We start from the raw sequence: 23,071 nt of genomic DNA, 5'->3' as shown, positions 1-23,071 counted from the left end.
AACGCTGGATCCAAGCTCACCTCTTGTATCATCAGAAAATTTGCTGTAATGAAGAATACACTTGTTCTCATGTATGTTTAATTGCCCAATACCGGTAGATATTTTTGTAGTCGGAATACCATACGGAATACAATGCTTTTCTTGTGGGTATTCCATATTGCCGTACACGCCACCTTGGAAACAAAAGAGCTGTTAAACGTATTCGAAGGCATATAGGATAATGGCGCTAATCAAACTATCACTCTGTATATTCTGCGTCATAGTAAACAAAGAATTGTTGTCCTATTGCATTTCAATAGGAAAATACAGGTTGTTAAACACTTACCTCTAAAGTTTTCACGAATACGAAATCAGATTTTCACGTCTACCAACACAACGAATGTCGGAATCACAAGGAGACTGATTGTAGAGAATCACGGGAACGTAAGGTAGTAGTTTCTTTCCTCTCCGCTTGAAAGCAACACATCACAGGCGAAACAATGAAGTATTCCATATTATCCGACTATCCTATAATACCCGAACTTCCTCTACAGGGTTTTTCAAAGAGAAATTTACACTTAAATGATTGTAACTTCTAATGAAATTTACTGTTATGTTATACTAGTAGTTGGCTCCAGGCTTCGCTATGTAGTGACAATTTTTTAAATATTCAAATTTTTTGCAACGTCATTTATTGGCATCATGCAGGTAGCGATCTTATTAGCACGTTATAACTATTAGGAATTAGCATTACTTCTCAGATGACATGTCTTATTTGTACAATAAGGATGCGTGTGTGTGGAAAGACGAACTCATTCTTTCTATCATTATTTCATGTCCTCTGGAAACGTAGTGCCTGTCAACGACACCACATTGACCACTTATGTGTGCTATCCTGACAGAGAAGGCCTTTTATGTTCTGAAGTTCTACAAATATGAGTTCGTTACAGTATGGCGTCGCAAATTCAAGTCGGAATGAAAAATGGATTAATCTATTACCAATCAACCCACCTACGATTGGACAAAGAAATTTAACTGAAGATCGGAGTATTTCTCGAATCTAATCCATCCCGATGATCGTGCCGTCTAAATCATTTTATCAGTACAGAAATATCCACTCTTTCCCAGTCGTAGATGGATTGCCTGCTGATTGGAGGCTTTTAAAAGTAGATCCTAAATTTGCGACGCACTGTATTAGCGGACTGAGACCTGAGCACCAAAGGTCTTTTCCATCAGTATGGCAACCACTTTCATGTTAGGAAAACGTGGTCATTTCGCGTCATTGGCAGATACTATGTTTTCAAATCGTCAGAAAACTACAAAAAAAAAAAAAAAAAAAAAAAAAATACTCTTTCATACTTATATACATATTAGCACGAGACCCCGCATAGCATAGCACTAACGCTCTCTTCTCTGGTGCGAGCGGTCCCGGGTTCGATTCCCAGTGAGGACGCTACGTCGAAAAAGTGAGGAAGCTTTTTCAGACCAACGATCTTGAATGAAGTTTTACTGGGTTTTTCTCATTCGCCCCAGGTAACTTCCGGGATGGTACCTAACATGATGATCCCAGGCCGCTTTCTCTTTCCACATGTCTTTCGTCCTCCTCGGTTTCCGCGCTAATGTGATCACCGAGGGACGTTATCTCTAATACCTGATGGGCTGACATGGCTATAAATGCCGAAAGCCCATAAATTTAATTCCTAATCCTAATAAAGATTAGCATATCTCGATAACACTGCAAGCTACGAACTTTTCAAAGTGTCCCTTTATTTAAAAAAACAAACAAACAAACAAACAAACAAAGAACATGTACATTTCTCCAAAATGTAATTGCAGACCTCAGTTTGCATTCGAAAAGTAATAGGAGGGTAAGTCATAAGAGAAAAAAAATAACGAGACTCCCGAATACATCCCATAGTTCGCTGTTTGAAACACTTAGCTTCTCTTTTCTTGCTTAATGTAATGATACTTTTAGAACAATATGGTACCTTGGCCAATGCGGAAAGGTTATTACTTTTTGTGGAGATTCAATACTTTTGAAGCTAGTTCGAATCCCACTGAGTAATTTTATCTTCTATATATATAAAAGAGAACGTACAAAATCCTTTGTCCGCTCATCACGCTAATACGGCTGAACCAATTTCTTTCATTTTTGGGGGGTTATTAGGATTTGGACCCTAGATGGTTTTTATCATATCACTTTAATTTTTAATTACCAGTGTCTTGAGATAATTGACCATTCAAGTGTCCATAACGTACAAATCCTTTGTTATTAGTTCATCATAGGTAAAAATAAACGTATTTATATGCAACCCGCATGACCGTGTCACTCGGCGGGTTAACATAAATGACAGGCGGTATACAGCGGAAAATAGCTTGAATCTTCTGTTTAAAATTTTTTAATTGATTTGCTTATTTTTACAGACACTTTTACAATATGCCAGCACCGGGATGACCGCAGCGAAGCGGGGCGGGTTAACATAAATGACAGGCGATATAATGTTAAGATTTACTGCAATCTTCTATGGTTTTTATCATATCACTTGAAAGCGAAAAAGTAAAAATTATCTAAGTAACAAAGTTTATTGCGTTCCGGGGTGACCGCAGCGAAGCGGGGTGAACGCTGCTAGTTTATTTATATTTTAAAACTTTTCAGTTTTTCTTGCCGCACAGTTTCGATACGTGTATTACACGGGAGTGATTTGACAACTTTCTAACCTATCTGTAAATAAGAAGTCACACAAGCGTAAAACCTTTTCTATATATCCCAATGTGGTTTCTCCGTAGTGCAAATCACTTACATCGATAAGATTTTCGTAAACCTGAAAATAGATCCGGAGTTTTAGTATTCAGAAAATCACTATCAGTCCTAATAACTCCTTTATCACTACTAGAACGTCAACTTAGTTTATTGTTTCTTCTTCTTCTTATTATTATTATTATATTGCTATAATAATAATAATAATAATAATAATAATAATCTAGGGAACAGGAACAAGGTTTGAACATAGAGTAATTATATAGTATAAGAGGTTTCAGCTGCTCTTCTCGCTGAAACTGTGGAGACCGTGGCGCCACCACTCAAGGAAGTTGGGTACCACGAACTACTAAAAGCAAGAACGAATCAATTCATTCAGAGAGCGCCTGAGTCTGATAGAATTAGCCAATGATACACTTAGCAACGGCCAGTAGCAGACGATGCAGTTAGTTACAACTCTAGCCGGTAGTGTCGCAGAATCACTTTCGTTGCATTGTGGGGGAAAAATTAATTTCCATAGTTATATAGGAAGTGGTTCGTCAGGGTAATCAGTGGGTTTGAGTATACTAAATTTGGTGAGTCAGCATTGTATTTCTCTGCAGTTTGTTCTTACACCTGTGAACTTTGTTGTTTTGGTGCATCAGAATAATTTTAGATAGCTTTCCACATCTCTCTCAGATTATTTTCACATCAACCCTTAATAGTTGTCAGTAGTGTATTACAATCACGTCACCGTTTTCTAGTGTCTATCGTAAGAATGTCCTTAGAATTCATAAATCACCGGTCATCACCGAGAGTTTTGGTCTTCTATATTTTTCGTACAGGGTATATGATTTAAAACAAATCCGAATATAAGTGTAAGTACGTACTATTACTGCTACAGAAGGCGTTGAAAGTTTGAACTGTTAACACACTACGAAGTTGGTATTCAATTACATTTATCATCCCCCATTTAATGTTCTATTCCAAATTTTCATCAGTTCGTAGGTCGGTTTTAAATAGTAAACCTGTATATATCGAATACCTTGAATAATTTGGATATCACCCTTCATGTTTCTTAATGTATGTAAGAACTATGTTCATCACGTAGTCATCTCCTCACATGGTATTTTTTTTACCTTCATTCACTTTGCATCATAAACAAACAACAAAAGTGTTACTAGTTATACGCCTTCTTAAGAACCTCTGAGAGCCTACGTTTATAGCACATGGATGGTTGATGTAACAATATGTGCAGTAGACGTATATCTAACGAGGAGAGAGAAATAAGGATTTCCTTTTCTGAAAATTAGGCATTTTCTGATATTCAAACTCGTTCTTTCCGTAAAAGACTGTGATAGGTTTTCAATCAATTGTATGTTTTGAATTGAATATCTTTTTCTTTCCCCCTTTTGTGATTTAATATTTTATAAGAGATGGAGGGAAGGATTACTTACAGCTTTTAAAAACATGCAACGTTCTTCCATTTATCTTGTTCCTTTATCCAAGTGGCATGTAAAAGATTCTATCTCTATAGAGTTTCTTCCGTAATCAATCATTCAATGACAGTTCTTTTCCTACAATCTGAAAATAAGTTTCTTTTTCATTTATATGTTTGTGTGTGTGTGTAATTGAGATATTCTTTTCTTCTTTATTTCTCTCTCTTTGAATAAAAATATATTCAATTAATGTAGTTTTTTTTTCTTTTTAATATTAAATTGCCTGAAATGCTTTCCATTTCAGTTTAATGTATCGTGTCATGTTGCTATTAACATAATGTTTTCCCAAATCGTTGGCAAATTACCTTTAATACTTTTGCAAATTCTTGGCATTTTTGCTATACTTCAAAATAAAATAAAACTGGTATTCTGTAGCTGTTATCACAGTAAAAATCACGAATTAATTAATATCGTTTACTACAAATATTTTAGATATTACTACAAATTATTATAGTTGATCCCCCAAGCCTTCTGCTCGCTGTATGCTGTAGTTAAAATCGCCCTTTTTTTCTATTTTGAAATAATTAAATTGAATCAATGTAGTTTTTCAGTTGCATTCAAACCTACAAATTGCCTGCACGCTAGCGCCAGGGCGAGTGTTAACTAGTAGGAATTAGCGGTACTCACAGACTGGGACGTTCCTTTTATAGTATAGATATATGTGTTTATTCGCTTTATTTAAGACCAATAACAGGAGTAAATAAAGAGCAGCTTTTGTAACTGAGTGACTAGTATTGTTTGACCACGTTATTCTGGATCGAATCCCGGTGAGGGTGCATGAATACGTAGTACGGATTCAACTTACGGTCTCGTCTCCCTAATGAAGAGGAGTGTTACACTCTAATCTACCAAGCAGAAAAATTCCCAAGTTTGAACAGATTCAGTGTTGTTAAAAGAAATATGAAGGCTTAGGTTGTCGGCTGTATACGAAGTTCTGGTTGAAATAACATGAATAGTCCTAGTTTTCTTTCTTTCTTTCTCTCTCTCTCTCTCTCTGTTTGGGCCTGAAAATGTTTCTTCCACATTTCTTGATTTTCAATCTTCAACTTCATCGTTTAATTCCCAACATTTTCTTCTGTTTTTCAAATCATCGATTAGTTGTGTTCTTCCTATACCTCGCTTTCCTTCTATAACGGTATGAAGAAAATTTCTTCGCAAGACAATTGGCCTTCCTAGGAAGGATGCCGGTTAAAAGCGTATTTTTTTCTCCTGTCCGTTTTCAAACATCTTCGTTTGTTACTCTGTCTCTCTGTCCATTTTATCATTTCCATCTTCTCCAGTACCACATTTCAAAACTGTAATTTTCATAGTGTCAAAGTCTCTGAAGCATACAGTCCAATACTCCATATATAGCACTTGAACAACTTTTTCCTTAATCCAATATTAAGCCTGCTAGTTAAGAGTGATCTTTTCTTATCGAATTCTTCTTAATACTTCGAATACTTAGTCCGGCCGTCAAACCCCTGATTTTGAGTGTACCGTGCATTCACGTCCGCATAAAATATTTTCACGTTTTCATAATCTTTTAACCCTACCAAGTAATATTAGAAAGGGTGTCGCCCTAACACCCTTGGGCAATTTGTATAAAACACGTTAATATGAAATGGCTGCCGCCATTAACGGAATTTCTAATTTCATTAATCTCTCTTCAACTTCTTGTTCTATCATATGAATATAGGTGCGTATACCTATGTTTTAATGGTCAAAAGATAGTTTGAGCAGTTTACCATTGTTGTTGGGTTCATATTTAATAATGTAAAATTTATGTATGTACTAAAAGCTACCGCCATTAAAGGAATTTCTATTTTTAATGTCTCTCCAAGATCTTGTTCTATCATAGAAATATAGGTGTCTTTAATGGTCAAAGAATACTTTGAGCAGTTTACCATTGTTGTCGAGTCCATATTTAATAATGTAAAATTTATGTATATACAGAAAATTCAAAAAGAAATTATATTAACCATGGGAAATACAGTATGCATAGGACGAAAAAACATTAATTTGCCAGTAAGAAAAACATATTTCTATGGACAATCATTTTAGGACAGACACTTATCAAGATATAGAGACTTTTATTTCCAATTTTTAAAACGGATAGTAACTGAGCACGATACCCTAGAATTTGCTAGATTTAATACATAATTGTGCCGCCAGGAAGGACAAGATTCTCTTGCAACCACAAGGGCCATATATACCCCCTTACTAGACATGGATCCTACAGACCCCGACACATGTTCACAGCAATGGTTGAGGCCATACGACTTACCAACATGTGCGGACAAAATGTGACTATATTCACAAACGACCAGCAACTGAACAAGTTGGCTGTGCATATCAGCTGGTTTTACCCCAAACGATTTTCAACTTTCATTTCAAAACTTGGGAGAATGCACAGACTAATGATCTTTATTGGTTGTGTTGGATGTCTGATAACATGAAATGGTCTTGAAAATATCTTGAAGGCAGCATTTGGAAGTGTTCCAAAAATGCTATCTGGTAAGATGTTCCCATAGAATTTCAGAACTCTTCAATTGGTTGTTGAAGAAGTTTAGAGGCCTATTTTTCTTGTAGTAAATTCAAAGGAAGAGCTTATATATTTTTTTAAACAAAGCATCAAGCAGCTCTACATCCAAACTATGGTGTAGAAAATTTAGTAAAACTTGTATTATTATTATTATTATTATTATTATTATTATTATTTTGATGGTGTTTGTGAGAGCTGAACGTGAAAGTGAATGGCCACTGCACCTGTGGACAGTAAAGCATATGCTGCCATATTTCTTTTCTGCTGGTCCTCACAATTATACAAGGTACGGTTTGTATTATTTGTAGTCAATGCAAAAATGTCATGGTGATGTACGAAAGAAATTCATGGAAGGGGAACACGTCATGCACCACAAGGTAGGGCTGTGGAACGTCATCTGGTCTGACATGTATATCGAAACGACATTTACGAGATACAGTAAAGGATCCCGTGGAATCATCGGACTGACAATGAAACCAGAAAGTATGAAGACGTGGGCATACAGCATGCGCATTTTTAGCCGTGTTTTGCAAGATCTATCCGACTTGACCAACTGCAGTCAGAGGAATGAAGTCACTACTCTCTAAGAAGAGAAACCAGCAAGGATTCGAACAGATAGAATTGACAGAGAGAAACTCAGGAGTAAGCTAGAAACGTGTATTGATCTGTTTGACACGAAGGACCATTCCCAATCTCTTACCAACATAGTCACTGGCAGAATTGCGTGAAAAAAGGCGAATGTTCACAATGCGTTGAATATTGGGATGGATCAAATGGTTAAATATTCAGCTACTTGGTAGGTAAGTTCCTCCATACCAAAGGAAGTTATAACGATGGCTATTAACAGAAAGTCCATATGCGTTGGAACTACAGATGTATGTGATGCCACGTTGATCTGCTCTCGTGTTCCTGGATTACAAGGGCCAAGAGACATCAATTTTCAACCTGTCGTCAGACATGAACTTGCCCCGGTACCAATTGCCATGTTTGATGACTACCGGGAGATGAGAATAACAAAGGCGAAATCACTCATGATGAATCAGCTAAAAGTTGATGCATCTGCAATAGTAATCTTTAGACCAGAAGATACAGTGATTGATGAAAGTGCTATATTGTGGGTAGTAGACTGTCCGAACAATGGAACTGTTCATGGCTATTCCAATAACGTATGTGAATACGTGTTTTAGAAGACAAAGTTCTCTAATGTGTATTTGGTATTCGACAGATACTACAACTACAGCATTAAGAGTGGCACAAGATTGGCCCGAACTGACCAGTTTGGTAGCAGGAGGCAAAAGCCGACTTCGGGAATATCACTTTCATCCCGGAAAATGTACTTACTGTCGCTGAAAACAAGATACAATTGACAGAGTTAATTATCCAGCAACTTCTGATATTCATATCAGATATCTGGACTATAAATTGGTCATAACTGGAAAGGACGCCACTCCAAAGAGATAGCACACAGAACTGATTTGCGGACAACATACGAAGAAGCAGGTGTGATCATAGTGCAGCAAGTAGTGAATATTGCCCAAAAGGGAGTGAAAAGGATCACAGTTACGTGCGATGATACCGATGTTTTCATACTTCTCATGTACTTCTTTCTCACACTTAAATTGTCGCGAGTGTTAACTATAGAAAGCAGTGAGACTATCAGGACCGTAATCGACGTTGGTGCAGGCGTAGAAAAAGATAAGGCATTTCTTCCAGATCTTCCAGGTGCACATGCTCTCTCAGGGTGGGACACGGTTGCTCAGTGTTTTGGCATCGAAAAGGGAGTGCACTGCATCAACAAACTCAAGCTACTTGGAAAATTTCATGCAAATATCGCCGATGTTGTAAAATAAACCACGTATTTCATGTTCGTTGCTACGAAAGCAAAAGGGGAGAAAATATATCTGATGTACGAGTCGATGCGTGGATGACAAAGATATCAAGGTGAAAGGCTGCGTCATCTCCTGATTTGAAAAGTCTCTCATCTACAACGGAAGCGTTCGAGTTAAATGTGCGTAGAGCACACATTCAAACTGTCATATGGATGTCAGGATGCGAAGGTTAGCCTCCCAAGTTTGATCCACCTTTGTATGGCTGGAAACGTGAAGATGCGTCGAAATCTCTTGTTCTTGTGGTACTGCTATCAAATACTGCATTGACACCTCCAAAAGTGTTTGATATGATTCATTGTCGTTGTTCACCTGATAAACCATTCTTAACAGCTTATTGTCGTTGCAATGCAGCTAAACTGTCATGCACTGTGTTTTATCTCTGTTATGACGAAGTACGGTGTAATAACGAAAAAAATAAAACATCGCCGCTGCAAATACAAACGTAGACGAAGAGGAGACCGAATATTTTATTCATGACTTGTAGACTCTTTATGCTCGCAGTGGCTGTGAAAATGAGTGTTGTTTAGTTTCACACACAAGTGTTCAGATCACTGCTAAAGACCTAAAGACCTATATATATTCATTTTAAAACATATTCTTCAACACTTTTATGATGTTTAAAGCAACTTGTCATCGATAAGCCTTGAGTGTACACAACGGGAAGTTTGTGGTAGGATAATAACTTTGAATGTATGCACAATATTTGATTTATCAGTAATAGCAGCACTTAATTACCATAGTAACCCTTTTGAATCCAATGACAAGACAACGTTGAGAAGTATTATAGACAATTAGTATCAAACATTAGCTGATTACTTGTACCAAAGCCTGTAGTTTGCATCAAAACCTAACCTACGCACAAGTGAAACCTATTTTTTTTTTTTACTTGCACAGAGAACTGAGAAACATTTTATAACGACGTCATTATATAAGGTATCAAAATAATAATTGGCATGAACATTACCAATATCTCAATGTATATGGAGTACCGTGCTTTCACCCAGGGCCCCAAACGTCGAAAAAGGAATTTTTCAGAGAAATTTCCCGATTTTTTCAAATTTTCCTTTTCCCGTACGTTGTAAGGGTATGATCTTTATAGCGTTTGAAAGACTGCATCATTTTAAAGAGAATGACATATGAAACATAAAATTCTGATGACTTGCCTTGAAGCAGTAGATATTTGAAAAAAGTCCTAAAAATTGCTTAACGTCATTGGACTCGAAAGGGTTAATGGGTATTATGCAAAATGCCCAAGGGTGTAAGAGCGACACCCTTCCTAATATTGTTTAGGCGGATGTAAAGGCTATGAAAATGCAAAAATATTTTATGCGGACGCACATGCACGGTACCATGGACTGACTGCCGGACTAACTTCTTTCTATGGCTATGGCACTTCTTGACCTCATCTCTGTGGTACAGTAAGCGTCTTTCGTCAAAATACTTTCCAGATACTTGAAATTATCGACCTTTTTAAGTTCTCTTTGTTTTACTCTGACCCGTAAGGGTGCGTTTCCACGCTTGCTCGTAGTAGGTATTGTAAAAAGCACATGGTTTTATTTACAAGCCTAAATTTGGGCTTAAATGTCATTGGGTTTGTCACAAAATAGGTTAGGGACCCCCAGAACTATGGATATAATACCAATATCGTCATTTGAGACACTTTTTAATCATTCTTTCTCAACTCGCATGGTGACGAGAGCTGAACTTGGATTTTAACGTTATCGGGAGTCTGATTGTTAATCTCACTGACACCAAAAACTATGAATTCGACACTAATATCAATCTTTTTTATTATTTTTTTTATATCACCACCTTCCCACCACCCTAAGGTCAAACGGGGCTAAACGTGGAATGACTCTGCTCATCTCTAGGACCCGAAAAACCATGAATTCGAAACTAATATGGTTCGTTCTTTATTATTTATTTATTTTATTTTTACACGTTCCCTACCCCCCACTCTCCATAGGGGCGCTAAGAGGTCTTACCCAATTGGGGTTGAACTTGGACTTAAAGGGCATCGAAATTGCCAACCAATCAATTAGGACCCCGAAAACTGTGAAATCGATGCTGATCTCGGTAGTTTTCGATTATTTTTAGATGACGCCATCCTCCCTCCCCCCCCAACGGCTATTAATGCGTACTGAACTTGAACTAAAACGGCATCTAGAGTGTTAACGACCCCGACGGATTCGACACTAATATTGTTCATTTTTATGTCACCCCCACTGGAAACTGAACTTGGACTTAAAGAACATTGGAACTATCTCCAATCAACTTAGGGACTCCATAAAACTATGGATTCATCGATTGTTTTCGATTTTTGATGTCTCCGTTTCTTCCCCCTTCAGGGTGCTAATGGGGAATAAACCTGTACTTCAACGGCATTGGAAGTGTCACTATTTATTTCAGCGATCCCGAAAACTATGGGTTCAACACTAATATCGTCTTTTTTTTAATCATTTTTGTCTTCCATCCTCCCTTTTGTGTCTTACTCCCACAATATTATTTTCCAGATTATAAGTAATTTGTATACCAAGTTGGATTAAAATTGCTCCAGCCGTTCCAGAGTAATACTGGAACATACACGTTTATTCTAATAAATACCCGTGTGTCTCACAAGTAAACCTTACGTTTGAGTGAATCGAGTTGCTGACTGAGACACATATGAGAAAGTAGTAGTAAATGTGGTCATTATTTCAGTGAAGTTGTAGGTGCGAAGCTCCAGGGGTTTAGGAGATACAGCTACCAGAACATCAGATGGAAGTACTGAATAGTCTTCATACAGTTGGAGGTAAAAGCTCTGTAAGTCCTCTTGTAACGACAAAAGGTGAATAACAAATATATGGGTACATATTAGGACTAGGGGGAAGTCATATAGTAAGGGTATACCTGACGGCGACCATCTTGAAATCCGCCATTTTGAATTAAGGTTAAGTTTTTAAAATAGGAATAGGGTCATGTGATACATGATTTAAAGCGCAAATTTAATCAGAAGAACAATGGTGACGTTAATTTTGATTTACGCGCAATTGGTAAAAAGTTACAGGGAAATTAAATATTGTTGCAGCATATGTATTAGTCCTTTACCCCACCTTGTAAATTTTGTGTTAATGATAATAATTAAATAAAGAGCAGGTGGATAAATATTAGGCCTATGGTAAGAGTTGCCTTGATGGCGGCCATGTTCAAACCCGCCATTTGGAATCCGACAAAAGTTTTTAAAAAACGCGTAACATTGACACCTTATTAATAGCAAGTTTTACCATAAATCCAACGATATAATCATTTTTGCTTTATCATTAACCAGTATTGGTTATCGCATAAATAAGTTGCTAATTTAAGGAAAAATGACCAAAGTGGAATTGAGTCATAATTGAACTTGGGTCTTTCTTCCAGAAAAGCCCTCAATTAGTACAATCAATATGTAGTTCAGAAAAGAGTGCATGACTTGCACAAATGCTCTGCTCACAGTGAGCACACCTGACAAAGGCAATCGAGTTACACTTGACACATTTGTCGTTAACAATTCCGTCAAAGCAGTAGTCGTAAGGAGCGATCCATTTAATTTTGTGCTGGTTAATGATAAAGCAAAAATGGTTATACCGTTGGAGTTATGGTAAAATTTGCTATTAATGAGGTTTCAATGTTATGCGTTTTGTTTAAAACTTTTGTCTGATTCAAAATGGCGGATTTAAACATGGCCGCCATCAAGGCAACTCTTACCATAGACCTAATATTTATCCACCTGCTTTTTATTTAATTATTATCATTAACACAAAATTTACAAGGTGGGGTAAAGGACTAATACATATGCTGCAACAATATTTAATTTCCCTGTAACTTTTTACCAATTGCGCGTAAATCAAAATTAACGTCACCATTGTTCTTCTGATTAAATTTGCGCCTTAAATCATGTATCACATGACCCTATTCCTATTTTAAAAACTTAACCTTAATTCAAAATGGCGGATTTCAAGATGGCCGCCGTCAGGTATACCCTTACTGTACCTATATATTCGTTATTCACCTTTTGTCGTTACAAGAGGTCTTACAGAGCTTTTACCTCCAACTGTATGAAGACTATTCAGTACTTCCATCTGATGTTCTGGTAGCTGTATCTCCTAAACCCCTGGAGCTTCGCACCTACAACTTCACTGAAATAATGACCACATTTACTACTACTTTCTCATATGTGTCTCAGTCAGCAACTCGATTCACCCAAACGTAAGGTTTACTTGTCAGTAATCTTTATCTTGGCTTATTATTTTGGCATACAGCTATAATGTTAAGAAAGTTTTACTTATAAGTAATCTCATCAGCTTGGTTGTAGTTTGTAGGTACTTTGTAAGTAATTCTTGCGTGTAGTAACCGAGGACAGAAAGTAGAAACTGCAGCGCGGGCCAGAATCTCCAGATCTGAGAGCACGTTTAGGACTATTTAGTAATGTGCACTTTTTTTTTTTAAAGGGATAATCCTGCTTTTAGTAACCATATTCTCGCTTTGTTCGTGCGATAAAAATGTTTTCTAGAGGGTTTTTTTTTAAAAACCTTTTACATAGCTTATTTTACTATTGTTCGTATTCTCTGAATTATTTTTCTCGTTATGCTTTTTATTTTTATTCTTTAGCTTTTACATGACGTTTGTTTTAATTTTTATAGACTTTAATTTCATTTTATTATTTTGTCAAGCTTGCGTCCATTTACCCTTCTTCTTCTTCTTTTTTTTTTTTCATTTCTGATAATATTTTATTTTGGAAGTCCTGTGAGCAACATGTATCGGACTTTCCGTGACGAGAACAATAGGCTCGTTGCTGATTCCTCCATTAAATTTCATAATCAACCAGTCGTTACAGAATTATCGTAAGGAAATGTATTGCCGTTATTGAATATTACTCGTCTACATTTTTAGGCAAAATATTTTAAGCAAGTCTTAAATCGACTAACTTCTTTAGGATAATACGGAACTTAAAAGCTGAAAATTGAAGGATTGGTAAAATGAAAAATAGACAATCTGAGAGGAAGAAATTTGTCAGTACTATATAGTAAGTACGGTGATAATCTAACAAATAATCTTCATGTATAACTTCATTGAACGAGAGAGCGGAAAGTAAAATACTAGCGCTTCTGTCATCTAGCGGCAAAAACACGAAGTTCGTTCTGTCTTGCTTTGATAGAGAGAGATGCATTAGCAACAGGGTTGAGAAATTGTACTTTTTTTCGTACAGTTGCGATTTTTATCTATAAGATCCTTTCCGTTCTATCAAGGTTCTTCTATGCACTATAACCAGTGGCGGATCAAGCCCGCAGCCGGGGGACTGTCCCACAGTTTTTGAGTGAAAATAACTGAAGCTATTAATTATATATTTTTGTAAGTTTATGGTAAACCTATGATATAATAGTAGCCCCCTCCCCACAGTTTTTACCTTCTAGATCCACCATTGACTATAGTGTTTTCCGTGCTGTTTATTACTATATGTTGGCAAGATCTTTTCTCCTTTGCTGTTTGATGCTTTAATAGATGAAGTTCTAGTTTCAGTTCTGGACAATTTAGGAACATCCGGAAGTAAAACTTGGCTCTTCATAAAATCGTGATAACAATATTATTAATTCATAGGTACGTTTTGTAGATACTGTCTGGCTTATCTTCTACATTTTATTAATTCTTTATCTTCTTTCACTTATTCACTAAAATGTTTTTTAAAAAATGGTGGTGACCTTAGCGAGGAGCATTCAAATTCAGGTACCAATGGTAATCATACTAATTATTCTTTCTCAGAACCCTTCCCTCTATTTTTCTGAATCTTAAGTTAGTTACGTTATTTTTTTTTCTTTCTCTTTCACGCGGGTGAGAGTTCACTTCGGGCAGGAAAATTATATAAAATATTGTTGTGAGTCATGTTGGTTCGGAATAGAACGCAAAAAAGCCAATTTTTAGGGAATGATCTTTTTTAAAAAAACAACCGTGCTTTTTTGGAAATTAAACAGAAATTTCGCTCTAGCTTTTCTTATTAATTTTCTTATTCAGTTACTACCAGAGGTAAAAATGAGGGGTAATGCAGGTGGACGCCGTTCCCCCACTTCCAAACAATATTTTTGGCATTCCCCCACTTTCTAAAAAATTACAATGAACATAGATAGACTCAGGGGACGACGAGACGTCAAATGTCCCCGTACCTTTTCAGATCCACTTTTACCCCTGGCTACTACCTTTGTTTTCCAATATCAGAGTATAAATTAGAAAGTCCCTTTACAACATTCAGTAGTTGTAGTCTCACTTTGAATCCGGGGCTAGCTCTTCGTATGGCTTTCACTGACATTGCAAGTTTACTTCAAGGGTAAATTATGCAACACGACTTATCATTGGTATCGTATTGATCGCCACACTTCACCATTACTTTGAAATTATATGTCGATAATGTACGCTGAGTTGCCTAAATTCAAACTTGCAAGGAAGTAAACTATACTACTAAACAGAGAGGTAAAACCACTGATGTTTGTGTCCTATGTTTGTTTCGGTATACAATTGTACATGTACCACGTCTCTAGTACTGTAACACTTATCTATTAATTTCAAATATTCCGTGTGAAAATCCAAGTACGAGTTCTGTTTGCGAAACTAAAGCAGTAAACTTCCATTTTGGGTATTTAGTAAGTGTAGCATGATTGTGTATTTACTTCATCCACGTTTTATTTATTTATTTTTATTTTATTTTTTTACTGCTATACCGTGTTAATATATTTTAAGTAACATCTTTTGTAGTAGCGTAAAAATAACCTTTTTCCTCTCTAAATTTTAAAGATCTCCTGGCAGTGCGATATATAGATTCGTTTTATGTTCTTACGTAAAATATTTTTTAACTCCTAAAACATGTGACTACCTGAAGTCTTAACTTTATACTTAGAGAAACTGTTAATGAAAATTCCATGTAGCAGAATCTATTACATTTTCAGTACAATTATTTGTAGCACTGTTAACTCTTTATGCGAGAGTTCTCTAAGCAATTTTTTGGGATTAACAACACTGCGTTCACCAATTTGTTCAGTTCTTTTATGGAATGTTCTATTATTATTATTATTATTATTATTATTATTATTATTATTATTATTATTATTATTTTAAGCTTTGAAAGTTTTTAATGCTTTTTCTTCAGAATATGGTAATTGAATGGTTTGCCGTGTTACAATATGAAAAGAGAGATTAAATGTTTTCTTCCGTAAAATTTATTTTTAAAAAGTCATAAAAAAACTTTTGTTTCTTTCTAAGAGTCACGGTGGCTCAGTGGTAGAGTGTTCACTATAGTGCATGGAGTCCCTGGTTTCTATCGCAGCTCGAGCCAGGTTGGCTTTGTGGTGGCCAGCAGATCGTATGCATGGATTTTCTCGAGGTTCTCCTGGTGCCCGGAGTCGCTAACGCTCTTGCCTTTGGTGCTAGGAGGCCCAGGTTTGATTCCCGATGGGAACATTCCGTCGAAAAAGAGTAAAATCTTTTTGAGGCCAGCCATCCTGAGTGAGGTTTTCCTCATTCACACCTGGCAAATGCTGGGATAGTACTTACATTACAGGTCGCAGGTCGCTTCGTTCCTTTCCCAATCCTTTCTTCGTTCCCTTTTCTCGGATAGTGTGGTCGCCAAGGGACGTCATCTCTCATACGCGACGGGCTAACATGGCCGTAGATGCCGAAAGACCAGAAATCTAACTCCTAATCGAGGTTCTGTGTTTTCTCACTTCCTTCATTCCACTATTTCATTCATTCTCATTACCCCGTCTCCTTTAACCTACCCGTCATAATCGAAGGCGTGAAACTGAAAAAAAAAAAAAAATATTTTTTCGTCTCTAGTTCTTAATGGTGAAGTACAAGTATAGTCTGTCCGTTTCTAGTCTTGGATGTCGGGGTCCCGTTGTATGGAAACCAAATAATCTTATCGCTTCATCTCACCATACAAACGCACGGGGCATAAGCTTGTCGGACATCGATAGTAACTACAGGAGTAATTTTAATTGGTTACCTATATTTCCTGAACGTCTGTCCTTATCCCCATCTTGGCAGTTCTGTCATTTCGCATTGCTCTAAATGTCCACGTGGGCGGCGAAAGAGAGTTTCATTCTGATAGCTTGTCATTTTGGGGAACAGCCAAAAGCCTCACGAGGTTACTATACCGGGAGAGAAGTAAGCTTAACGAACCAATGAAATGTTGTGCTGAGTCGAAAAAGACAACCACATGAACCGCATGAATGGAATCATTATATGGGTGCAATCTTCCGAGCTTTGAGTTCACAGTAGAGGCAGATCCAGGGGCGACTTCTGTGGGGGACGGTAGGTTGTCATACTGCTACTTTTAAGGGCTCCAAACTTTGGTATGGGTTTTATTTATATATATAAAATAAAAAAGTTTCCTCTTCTGTGGGGATGATCGCCCCGATCGCTCCCAACCCCTGGATCCGCCCCTGGTTTACAGATTTGGGCATTTCAAAGTACGTCACACAACAATAAGTGTCTTAAGAGCAGTCTCTATGTCTCTGTACGTCCTTCCTCTACATACTCATGATATACTCATGTCCAAAATTATTGTCGCATTCTATAAATATGTTGTTGTAGGAATATAATTTGATAACGAATTCGCCAGGTATTTCTTATAATGTTAATATGTGTATAATCGGCAAAGACATGTATGTAGTAAATTTCATGTCAAAAGAGCAGTAAATAAGAACAATAAAACGAAAATAAAATTTTCTTGTCCATTTAGCAACATTTTGTTTCTCACTAGCAGCGTTCACCCCGCTTCGCTGCGGTCACCCCGGAACGCAATAAACTTTGTTACTTAGATAATTTTTACTTTTTCGCTTTCAAGTGATATGATAAAAACCATAGAAGATTGCAGTAAATCTTAACATTATATCGCCTGTCATTTATGTTAACCCGCCCCGCTTCGCTGCGGTCACCCCCGAGCGCAATAAACTTTGTTACTTAGATAATTTTTACTTTTTCGCTTTCAAGTGATATGATAAAAACCATTATAACGCCTGTCATTTATGTTAACCCGCCGAGTGACACGGTCATGCGGGTTGCATATAAATACGTTTATTTTTATACCTATGATGAACTAACAAAGGATTTGTACGTAATGGACACCTGAATGGTCAATTATCTCAAGACACTGGTAATTGAAAATTAAAGTGATATGATAAAAACCATCTAGGGTCCAAATCCTAATAACCCCCCAAAAATAAAAGAAATTGGTTCAGCCGTATTAGCGTGATGAGCGGACAAAGGATTTGTACGTTCTCTTTTATATATATAGATTGTAATTTTCGTATTTATAATTCTTTCCCTATGAAATTTACCACAAATATACATTTCCCGATTATACACACAGTATCAGTATTAAAAGTACCCTGCAAAATCATTATCAAATTATAATTTTACAAGAAGACAGTTATAGATATGCGACAATAATTTTGGTCATGAGTGTACATTGCCACGGCAATCGCAGAATGCAATCAACATTACTTTGAATTTGCTGCACTCCTGGCGAACATTTCTGGGTCTTTGCGAGCCTTGCGGGGTCTTGACGAATTCGGATATATCCATTGGTTCGATTCTGACTTCGTTTTCGGATCCTATCCATACACGCACGTCTTCACCAATTTCGATTGAAACCACACGAGAGCACTCAACATAACCACTCCTCTATAGTAACAGACGCATGTGACAGTAAGGCCACCTGCAGCCAAAAAACATCATGGAACCGTCTTGCACAAAGTGCAGCCAACCTGAGCTATGTAGTTTTACCTAAAATACAGGTCGGATACTTTTCACACAGGTATTGTATAAATGTCCAAGTTTATTTACTAATGATTATTTCTACGTAAATGGGTTTATAAATACTTAATATGAGCGTTATGCAAATATCAGTAGGATAATCTAACTCCTACCAGTAGCGTGTTGCAACATGTTCTTTTCAATTGTTCTCTGTTATCGGGTGGGGTGCAGGCCTGTAGCCAGCCCAAAAATGTGGGGGGGCGGCTGAAGTTAGGGAGGCCTGATGCAACCATATTATAGTTCATTTGCCAGTCTACCGTGAAAATTTTAGGGGGTCAGCCAAAATTTAGGGGGGTGGCCCCCTAGTACCCCCTGGGTACGGACCTGGTTGGATGCCATGGCAACATTACTCAATAAGGAAATAATTGCAGATGCTTACGCACTACGCGCTGCACAGTTGTTAAGGAATAGCATGTACTTGTACCAATGTTGCTGTATCTGTGTGCGCATTACGTGAAAAACAACACTCCCACATTCGTCTCGAAGAATCTACCTGAGAGAATTACATTTACATTATCATACCTAAGTAATTCGGGTAGAGTTCTTCGGGTGTGATTCTTTGTTAAATCATATACGAAAATAACACTGCACATTAAAAACTAATCTTCTTGCGTGAAATAGTAAAACGCAAATTCGGTTCTTCTCGTAACTAGTTAGCCTACCACTTAATTGTATTATTATGAAGTGATTTGGGCAAGTTCCAAATAAATTTGAAACTGTGTTGAAATGTACGATCTGAAGCCATTCTTGATCCCTGATAATATAGTACGGAACATGTTTCTGTCGTTCAGATCATTTTGAAATGCCCTGTATATAGTATGTTGTAAAATACAAATTACAGTCCTATTATCCTATTTAAAATTAGAAAATTTTTAATCTAGTTAAATCTTTTAAAGAAGGGAAATGAAAATGTTCTTTTTGAAGAAAGAGGGAGAAAAAAATGAACATAAAACCCAAGATTTTCATTCCTGCATTTCTCACTAGCACTTAGCTCACAGATGGTGCTCAAATCGAACTCCATCCTTGTAGTTTTGATGTTGCTCACTAGATGTCAGGAAGGTGCATATTTGGTGGTGTATCTGGAGTCAGACTGGGCTGGACGCATCGTTAGTTAGAACGAGGTGAATAAGAATCGCTCGCGGTTCGTTGGATTTTAGATGAACTGCAGTCAAGCTTCTGTGGAGCGAGGAAATTTCACAGCAGATAACGCTTGCCCAGTGATGTTTGAAGCACTGTATGTGTGCTTGGTAACCTTTCGCATGAAAAATGAGATGCGAAAGACAACAAGAGATTAATCCAGCTGTAGATCGCGTGCAAAAATTAAGCCGTCTGTGTACTTCAAAATCAAATAAAATCTCTATCTTCGCTATCTATCTCTCTCTGTTTGTTAACACATCTCACCAAGCTTTTCGTTTGCTTCACTTTCTAAAGGAATGGTTCATCACGCGGAGTGTTGTAATTATACACAGAGATTCAACACAGCAGTACACTGAATACCCTGTATACAGATTATTCTTATTATTACTAGCTGTTCTGTCGCAACCTTCGGCCCACTGTTCACTGTAGGTTAAATTCCCGCTTAATTAATAGCTCTTAACTGCTTGCGTTCAACATTTTTTTTAGTTGATTGAGTTAGAGTTTAATGTCCCTTTCAGCAGCAAGGCTTTGAGACGTCGACCTACTGATTAACGTGGTATCCGAACCACATGAACTCCCTCCGGTAGTCGAACCCGAGTCTCGCACGCCAAAGGCGCGTACGCTAACTGCTTAGCTATGAAGAAACTCTTTTGAATTTGCCCACCAACTACCCAAAGTTCATATCATATTTATACAATTATTTAAAACATCGTCATACAAGCAAGTAATAGCGTAAGTAACGACATGTATTAGCGTCAGGTAGCTACATGCATTAATATGGTACTGTTTATTATTAGGATTTTAGCGTGACGCACAGACTGAGAACTTTACCGCTTTCTATTTTCGTTATTTTAATAGAATGCTGCATTAGTCTGACACAGGGTTTCTCAACCTGGGGGTCGCAAAGATAACCAGAAGAGATAAATATAGTTAGAATGTAATACCGGAGAATATTTTTAAATATTATTTTGAATTTCAATCTAATAGGCGTATTTTTATTTTTACACATACTGTTAAGAACAACAGAGTTGTTTAAGAATCAATTTAAATGAAAGAGGTATGAAACTAATAAGAACTGTATATTGAAATACCAGAAAAATATAAATGCAACAAAACCTGCATATTGAAATACAATTAAAATTGAAAACTAAAGAGAGATCTGCGCATGGTGTGATTACACTCGTGCTGCAATGTCCAGTTCAATCTTCGTGACGCACATTATCAACTCATTTTCAACTGATAAGCGACTTCTTGTCTTTGTTTTAGTGCTTATCATGGAAGAGAAACCACTCCGGTCAGTGGTATTCATTTTGAAATAGTATGACGGATCGTATTCGATATTTGTAATATGAATGAACTGATATAATTTAGTTTTAATCCATCCGCTTTTAGGGAAGTTACTACCCACTATATACAAGAAATGGATTCTACTATTATAGAAATAGATGAATATCGTGAATTCTTCGCAGTAGATATATTAGAAATCCCACACAAGCTTATTACAGACCAGAAGTTAGGCCTATAAGGGGCTCGCTGGCAAGAGAATGTGATAAAATTATGATCGTGATAGGAATTAGGTTGAGAACCACTGGTCTGACAGATCACACTACAAAAGTTTCCGCATGCTGTCGTATTTTACTTACTATAGGGACACACTTTTACCATACGAAGATTGATTAGTTATGATGTTGTAATTTGTGTAATAATAATACCGTCGTCTTAGCCTAAAGGACATAACTGTGGGAGGTAAAACGAATTTTCACTTCAATAATAATAATAAAGCAATGTGACCATGTTTTTACCTCTGCGCCGCCGAGTTCTTACAACAAGCCTTTTTCATACAAGTCGTGTAGTAAGCTTCTTTATGACTATAGCGTTCTCAATCTCTGTTCTACAGCGAGCCGGGCTAGATTCTTAATAACAGGATAAATAGATTGGATCACACGTTAAACTATAAATCTGTCCACGTTTACATGTCCTTGATGCTGAAGGGGAATGTTATTCTTCTAACAAAAACATTCATTTGATTTATGTTTCGTATCTAGTAGCAGTATCTATAGCATCTTGCTATTCACAGCACTATTTTCTTTTTACGTAACATTTTCCTAGTTCCAAATCTATCTTAATGTGATTTTCCTCTGCACATGTATGCAAAATTCTAAAACTATTGAAGATGTATTCCCATTCAGAGAAAATGTGAACAAGTGAACTTTATGCCTATGAAGTTGTAAATAGTAGACCATGTTCTCTATTTTTTAAAAAAATCTGTGCCTAGTTATGAACCATCAAATTTAGAGTTTGGACTTACTTTTTCTCAAAGTAATTATCTGGTCACTGTTTAGATAAAAAAAAATTGTTGAAGCAAACCTGTTATCAAATGTTAATCTAAGACAAGAAAGTAAAAATAATGATATTAATACCACTGTTGTATACTTCTAAAAAGATTTGCTTTTAAAAATGTGCAGATTTTTTTCTTTCTTTCTTTTTTTTTTTTTTTTTTTTTGTAATGGGAAAACTTACTAGTATCAATATATATTATGTATTATTTTTTGTATTATGTGTTTACTACTATAAATCCAAAATAATTAATGAAAAAAAAATTCTTTATCTTCTCTAGGCTGTGGAGATGACGTGGGTAATTGCAAATCACACAGCTGCTTCAGGAAGCAATGAGTTAACTGTGCAAAAGGGCCAACAAGTGGAAGTAGTGGAAGTATCTAGTTCGAGTCCCGATTGGTGTCTAGTGAGAATGCCTGTGCCTGGATCAGTGGAATCTCCGCCGGAAGGCCTAGTGCCATTGTCGGTGCTAAAGCAGCCTCCTGGATTCAAGACATCGTCCATGTCCCCGTCCCGAAAACCTGGAGACCAGGAGTCCGGTGAGTAACGTTACAACAAAATGGATCAATAGCATCTCGGGATCTTTGCTTCATGGCGTGGCGTGTACCACTACCTCTTACGGCTTTTTTTTTTCTCTCTTTTCTTATGCACGAAATCATGCATACTTATATATGTAAAGTGATAGGCGAATTACCGGGCCTGAGAGCGCACAATTAATATAATTCATTCTTAATCCTTGTTGCTAGTGGCGTTAACAATTGAATTTCAGATGGGAACCCTGGAGCGGAAGAGGAAACTCGTAGAACAAACTTGAAATTATAGACTACTCTAAATTCATATATCCTTCGAGCCGTACCTCTATTCACATTTTTGTTTATTTTCCAATTTAAGTTATTTATTTTAGTACAGGTAATGGAGAAAGCGATTGATTGAAAAATCAGTGCAAGAAGTAAGATGTAAATTCTTTATTTTTCCATTTTTTCTTTCTAAGAATGTGTTTCTTCGATTTATTTCAGTACTTCGTACAGCAGGCGCAGAATATTTGCATGGTTACTTCATACCGCTCGATTCACCATCAAAGTGAATTTCCTTAACTATGAAGAAGAAATAGAGGGGGAAAATGATACATAAAGAAACAATTTAGGATTCC

General features: G+C 36.8%; 1 protein-coding gene across 6 annotated transcripts in view; it reads left to right on the top strand.

The window, feature by feature from the left end:
* trio (trio Rho guanine nucleotide exchange factor) overlaps positions 1 to 22,494 on the top strand; it is a 1,041,517-nt gene extending 1,019,023 nt beyond the window's left edge. For all 6 annotated transcript variants that reach the window (XM_081765424.1, XM_081765422.1, XM_081765425.1 and 3 more), the window contains one exon: positions 22,202 to 22,494. In XM_081765424.1, coding sequence (XP_081621550.1) covers positions 22,202 to 22,468 — 267 coding nt within the window. In that variant the 3' untranslated portion in view covers positions 22,469 to 22,494. The remainder of the gene's footprint in view (positions 1 to 22,201) is intronic.
* Positions 22,495 to 23,071: the final 577 nt, after the last annotated feature.

Source organism: Thermobia domestica, chromosome 7, assembly GCF_964235325.1.
Source record: "Thermobia domestica chromosome 7, izTheDome1.hap1.1, whole genome shotgun sequence".
NCBI classification, from domain to species: Eukaryota; Metazoa; Arthropoda; class Insecta; order Zygentoma; family Lepismatidae; genus Thermobia; species Thermobia domestica.
Note: the sequence above shows the minus strand (reverse complement) of the source record. Positions and strands in the feature narration are given on the sequence as shown.